The following is a 6898-nucleotide window of genomic DNA, read 5'->3' on the forward strand; positions in this document are numbered from 1 at the left end:
TAACATAAACACGTCAAAAATTATTTGTTCACACCGGCATCCACAGAGAAACTAAGAATAACTTTATTGTGTTTTAAATCCACAAAGCGTAGTAATACTACTAGGCCTATTGGAGATTTGAACGGAAAATTTAAATGAGTCTTATATTCTGTTTTGCATTTGCAGTTACTCATAGAATGAATTATTTCGGTTGACTTCACAACATACTGTGTGATGGTGTTATATAAGAATATAGGAAGTGATCAACTGTATTTATCTAGACCACAAGTGTTTATTTGTATGCACTACAAAACATAAATAAATAACGATAAACTAAAGCATTTTTAAAAATAACTTTTGTATGTGTATGTTATCCAAGACACGCACACACACACACAAACACTACCACGATTAACATAGTTGTTTTGAAGCACATTAGGATACTAAGGACGCTCTTCCTACATTTTATTGATACATTTTATTTTTTATTGCTTCAAAATAATCTGATGAGCATGTAACCATTATATTTTAGCCATATTTACTTTATTAAAAATATTTCATCCCCGCCTTTATAATGCTATTTTAATGCCAACATTTTTTTTTGAATATTAAAAAAATAATAAATACAGTGTAGATTCAAAAAATAAAACTAGTCTGGAATACCAGGACACAAGAAAAATAAAAATATTATGAGCTTGACATTTGAACTCACACACGTGTGTCCTTGTAGTCCTGGTGAGAATACAGTAGAGCTGTGAGGGACAGAGTGAGGAGTATCACCCTACCACAGACGGGTGAGAGGAGGGATGTCCAGATAGGGTGAGATGAGGGGTGTCCAGGTGGGGTGAGATGAAGTGTGTCCAGGTGGGGTGAGATGAAGTGTGTCCAGATGGGGTGAGATGAGGGGTGTCCAGGTGGGGTGAGATGAAGTGTGTCCAGGTGGGGTGAGATGAGGGGTGTCCAGGTGGGGTGAGATGAAGTGTGTCCAGGTGGGGTGAGATGAAGAGTGTCCAGGTGGGGTGAGATGAAGTGTGTCCAGGTGGGGTGAGATGAAGAGTGTCCAGGTGGGGTGAGATGAAGAGTGTCCAGGTGGGGTGAGATGAAGTGTGTCCAGGTGGGGTGAGATGAGGGGTGTCCAGGTGGGGTGAGATGAAGAGTGTCCAGGTGGGGTGAGATGAAGAGTGTCCAGGTGGGGTGAGATGAAGAGTGTCCAGGTGGGGTGAGATGAAGAGTGTCCAGGTGGGGTGAGATGAAGAGTGTCCAGGTGGGGTGAGATGAAGTGTGTCCAGGTGGGGTGAGATGAGGGGTGTCCAGGTGGGGTGAGTGGTGGTGCTCACCTCGACGGTCACTGGATGCTGCTGTGTGTGTAACACACGGTTCAGCACGAGGGCGCAGAGATCACAGCAGTAGCGTGTGGCGGGTGTGAATGAGTGTGTTTGGCGTCTGACAGCTCATCTCTGGAGTTCCTCCACGTTCCCATCGCGTGAGAAGAGCCTGCAGCAGCCCGCCGTGGTTACTCAGCTCACAACCAAAACGTTCTTATGCCTCAGAGGTACTGACGCTTCTCACCCTTATGATGGAGTTCCTCAAGACATTGGTACTCGCCCGCACCTCCTTGGCTATGAAGTAATAGCACAGAGCGTCCAAGCAGCACGTGACGTTAGACAAGCACAAAGTCAGCTGGACAATCAGCGAGATATTCTGCTTTATCTCACAGTCTGTGATGGTCTTGCTCCGCACCAGGTACTGGAGGAAGATGGCCACGTGGCTCGGCGTGAAGGGGATGAGGAAGGCGGCCATACTGCTGTAGATGATACGCACGCCGCTCTGTCTCTCGGGACTGCTGCGCCCCCTGGTGTCACGCAGCGCCCGCACGCTCTGCACCGAGCAGACCACCAGCACCAGGGCGGGGAGCAGAAAGCCGAACACCTCCAGGCTGGCTATGATGGCCACCTGCCAGCTCTTGTCCGAGAAGCCGTGGAAACAGTGGAAGTCTTCCGTTACCTCTGTGCGGAAGGTGTAGACCGGCGAGATGACCAGCAGGATGAAGACCCAGATGAGCAGACAGACCACGCGGGCGATGGTTACGGAGCGCATGTGCTTGGCGTGGAACGGGTGGCATATGCCGATATAGCGGTCGATGGAGATGCACATGATAGTGTAGATGCTTCCGTACATCCCCATGAAGTACAGGCTCTCCAGGAACGAGCAGAAGACCTTCTTGTTGGGGGACCATTTGAATCTCCCAGCATGCATCTTGAATGGAAGAGGCAGCACTAGAAGTAGGTCCATCAGGGCCAGGTTGGTCATGTAGATGGATGATTCTGTCCACTTCTTCAGCACAAAGCAGAAGACATACAGCGCCATGAAGTTGAGGAGCAGGCCGAAGACGAAGACAGGCACGTAGATGACCAGCTCCAGGGGTTTCATGATGGCTTCCGTCTTGTCGAACGAACAGTTCATCGTGAAGCTGGCAGGAAAGAAGTGTGATACACACGTTAAAGGAGTTTTAAATCTGATTATTGAGAGTCTCACTCTCTCTTTCACTCAGTGTCTCCTCCTCTCGCCCACACACACACACACACACACACACACACACTCACTCACACACAGAATCACCATCGGCTCAACAGCTCTGTGGCATTTACACCATATATAAGACAAAAAAGTGTTAAATGTTTGTCCAGTCAGATTGTCCAGTCAAGGAGGTGGTGGTGGTGGTGGCTTCTGACTTGCACGTAAGATATCTGAACACAACCATTTGTGAAGTTGCTTTGTGACAACTCTTACAAACTCTAACTAACTCTTACAAACTCTAACTCTAACTCTTACTAACTCTAACTCTAACTCTTACTAACTCTAACTCTAACTCTTACTAACTCTAACTAACTCTTACTAACTCTAACTAACTCTTACTAACTCTAACTCTAACTCTTACTAACTCTAACTCTAACTCTTACTAACTCTAACTCTCACTAACTCTAACTCTAACTCTTACTAACTCTAACTAACTCTTACAAACTCTAACTCTTACTAACTCTAACTCTAACTCTTACTAACTCTAACTAACTCTTACTAACTCTAACTCTTACTAACTCTAACTCTTACTAACTCTAACTAACTCTTACTAACTCTAACTCTAACTCTTACTAACTCTAACTAACTCTTACTAACTCTAACTAACTCTTACAAACTCTAACTCTAACTCTTACTAACTCTAACTCTTACTAACTCTAACTAACTCTTACTAACTCTAACTCTTACTAACTCTAACTAACTCTTACTAACTCTAACTCTAACTCTTACTAACTCTAACTAACTCTTACTAACTCTAACTAACTCTTACTAACTCTAACTCTTACTAACTCTAACTCTAAGCAACTCTAACTCTAACTCTTACTAACTCTTACTAACTCTAACTAACTCTTACTAACTCTAACTCTAACTCTTACTAACTCTAACTCTAAGCAACTCTAACTCTAACTCTTACTAACTCTTACTAACTCTAACTCTCACTAACTCTTACTAACACTTACTCTTACTATTTAACATCATTGTACATTTCGACAGCTGTAGAAATGAGATGAGGAGTGTATGAAAAATGTCATAGAGTAATAACAAAACAGCTGCTGATGTTTCTGACATTAACACAATTATATATTATATATATATATATATATATATATATATATATATATATATATATATATATATATATATATATATGTTTCTGATTTTAATGTGAGTTTATTATTTATTATATATACATTTATATATATTATTTATTATTATATATTATTATTTATAATATACATGTTTCTGATATTACTTAATATATAATAAAATAATAAATACAACTACAATTATATATAAATTAATATCAGAAACATGTATTAATCTGAGTATTAATCCTCCTTGGATATGCCAAACTGTGCAATGATGAGCAATGAATTTAGCAACAAAAAAAAACTACACAAAAAAACCTGGAATCATTCCTACACTACTAAACATTCATTTATATAATAACATTATTTAAACATTACTTCTTAAAAAAGTAAAATATGTGAATGTACGCATACCTTTATAAACTTACTGCTACATTGTCCTGTTATGAGTAATGTGTTATTTTAAAACACGGGGTTTATAATTACCGGGTTTTAAAAAACAAAGCCATTTAAATAAAATAGATATTTTCATCTTCCCTTAACAAATTACATCTGTTCTCATCCTCCCTACCATAGCCTAGTTCATGTGTGTTATGATATACACAGATAAAATATTTAAGTCTGTTTTTCAAGTTTTCTTGTAATGTACAGAATTCACAGCCAAGTCATTCAATATTTCTCAGGTTTCTCACCTCTGCTGTTGAGTTCACGCTAGGACAGTGGAGATAAACGAACACACACAGCACTCTGTAAACACAGGCAGGAGTGCAGGTCATCCGTTTCAGCAGTCTGCCATGACTTTACCAGGCACACCTTAACAAGATACAACATCTTTCTGTAATCTTTCTACTTTGAAGTGTAGTGGATTACAGCTGGTTATTACAGGGGATATGTTTCTTACTTGTCTGTGTTGTACGTTTACTGATTTGAGTTATTTGTTTCTGCATATATATCAACTATTAACTATTTACACATTTTTTACACCCTTAAGTATTTACATCTGTAAAATGTATTTATCATTACTGTACTGTGTTTTACTGTAATGCTTTAATGTAATAATAATGATTTTCTGCACACCAAGTTGAGAATAGAGGGGACAAGAATGCAGGCAGTGATGTGAGAATGAGGCTATGTGTGCCTTCTTCCTGTCGACACACCCACGCCAGTGTCAGGGGGGTTAAATCAAGGGTTGATACCACAGAAAGTACCACTGCCGTGAGCTCAATGTGCTTTCTCAGATTTAAATCACACACAGCCTGCAAGATGCGTCGCATGCGACCTGATCAAACATCCCCATATTTGCTGCTATTAAAATATAGCTGACTGTGAGCTTGCCTGGCCAAAATAAAACCCTTCTTATAATAAGTTGCTCAGAAACTTTCCCCCCACATATCTGTTAGCTGATTAATACCTCAGAGACTTGCTTCATAACAACTGTCTTCCTCTTCTCATACACAAGTTTCATTTCTCAGATATATTGTGTGATTGGTATCTTATGGATCATAAAACTACTGACTGTTTATTGTAATTATTCATCTGATTAATAGGGTAATAGTGTAATAGAAGTAATAGGGTCTACTGTAGAATTTTTGTCTTAAAAAGAAGCTTTTTCTTTTGAGGTTTTACCATAGCTTATTTTAAAAGAGACTTCAAGCTCAGACAATTCCAGCCTTCTGTCCCCCTCCACCTCTACACTGTTGTTTACATGTTTTGCGCGTAGAAGAAATGATGCTTTGAATGGTCGACTGCCGCGTGTCAGGCACTTGGAAATGTTTGAATGCAGTCCTGAAAATATTTCCACTTATTCACAATGTTTTGTAAAAACCTTTTTGCAAAAATACTGAATTACATTTGCTTTGTGTTTGCATTGTAAGCAGCTAAGCCTCCCTCTGTGATCTGAAGGGTTAACCCGTTGGTTTGTAACAATACAAATAATACTTGTACATACATTTAGCATACTTAAAAAATATATATATATATATATATTTTCTGGATCATGGCCACTTACCAAAACGATTGTGCGGGGATGTGAATGTCTCTCGCTCTGTTCAACACAGACTGTGGCGTCAGATAAAAAACCTGCTTCTATAAACCACATCCTTTAACAGAAGCTTGCCAATGTCATCCCCGTCTGCACAACATTCAGTGACTTCATCACCTCTCTCGACATGAAAGCAAGACTATAGTCCAGTTTATCAGATTTCTCAGTCAGTTTTCAGTTTTCAGGACAGTAGTTGATAGTTCATTACTTTTGATTAAGCAACTTAAAGAAGGAGTGGAGTAATTAAATTGCATTAGGAACAATTAGGATATAATAGCCTGTAAATATGTGATGAACAATGATTGGGTTTTTGGTTTGTTTTGAGATACTTTCAAGCAGTTTTAATCTGGGGGGTGCTGGAACCCTTACATGTAGTCACATCCTTTAACAGAAGCTTGCCAATGTCATCCTCGTCTGCACAATTTTCAATGACTTCATCACCTCTCTCGACATGAAAGGAAGACTATAGTCCAGTTTACCAGAATTCTCAGTCAGTTTTCAGTTTAAACATTCCTATGACAGTAGTTGATAGTTCATTACTTTTGATTAAGCAACTTAAAGAAGGAGTGGAGTAATTAAATTGCATTAGGAACAATTAGGATATAATAGCCTGTAAATATGTGATGAGCAATGATTGGGTTTTTTATTTGATTCGAGATACTTTCAAGCAGTTTTAATCTGGGGGTTGCTGGACCCCTTACATGTAGTCACGCTTCTAGGGTCGTAGCTATTCACCATCAGCATTACAATCCACTACTGTGGCCTACCACTGCCATTTTAGGTCTATGTTACATGGCCCAATTCAACACTAAATCACAATAAACTCATATTGAATGTGATGTCCTGTGGATTCAGTGAGCTACAACTTCACTGTGTGGAATACACTCTGCTGAACAATGTGATCACGTGAGTTCTGCATTTATAGCGTTGGGGGGCCAGAGTAAGGCAGACACACCGTTTCCTTTCACTTTCATCCAGTTAATGAGGTACAATGTCAGAGGAGCTGAACAAATGCCATTTTGATTTTCTAAAGAAGTCGACTGGCCTCACAAATATGCAATATCATATCATCAAAACAGAATATTAGTAATGACATCACCTGCAAAACCTGTGTGAGGAGAATCAGTTTAGAAAGAAAGAACAATGTGTGTGTGTGTGTGTGTGTGTGTGTGTGTGTGTGTGTGTGTGTGTGTGTGTGTGAGCGATATTTAAA

The 6898-nt window shown here is 39.7% G+C and overlaps 1 protein-coding gene across 3 annotated transcripts; it reads right to left on the minus strand.

Annotated features, from left to right (window-relative positions):
- Nucleotides 1-284: 284 nt before the first annotated feature.
- LOC143482602 (G-protein coupled receptor 55) lies at nt 285-5721 on the minus strand. Of its 3 annotated transcripts, none has more exons than XM_076980996.1 (3): nt 5653-5721; nt 4337-4457; nt 286-2449 (listed from the first exon to the last, which is right to left on the minus strand). In XM_076980996.1, the coding sequence occupies exon 3, from the start codon at nt 2440-2442 to the stop codon at nt 1519-1521; it is 924 nt and encodes a 307-aa protein (XP_076837111.1). In that variant the 5' UTR covers nt 2443-2449; nt 4337-4457; nt 5653-5721; the 3' UTR covers nt 286-1518. The 3 variants fall into 3 exon arrangements, with proteins under 3 accessions (XP_076837113.1, XP_076837111.1, XP_076837112.1); XM_076980997.1 differs by having other exon boundaries at nt 4337-4391; nt 5653-5697; XM_076980998.1 differs by lacking the exon at nt 4337-4457 and having other exon boundaries at nt 285-2449; nt 5653-5691.
- Nucleotides 5722-6898: the final 1177 nt, after the last annotated feature.

The sequence above is a fragment of the Brachyhypopomus gauderio genome, chromosome 19 (genome assembly GCF_052324685.1).
Source record: "Brachyhypopomus gauderio isolate BG-103 chromosome 19, BGAUD_0.2, whole genome shotgun sequence".
Taxonomy (NCBI): Eukaryota; Metazoa; Chordata; class Actinopteri; order Gymnotiformes; family Hypopomidae; genus Brachyhypopomus; species Brachyhypopomus gauderio.

Excerpts from the sequence above, each read along its gene's own strand:
- LOC143482602 (XM_076980998.1), bottom strand. The coding sequence starts at position 2,442 with ATGAACTGTTCGTTCGACAAGACGGAAGCCATCATGAAACCCCTGGAG.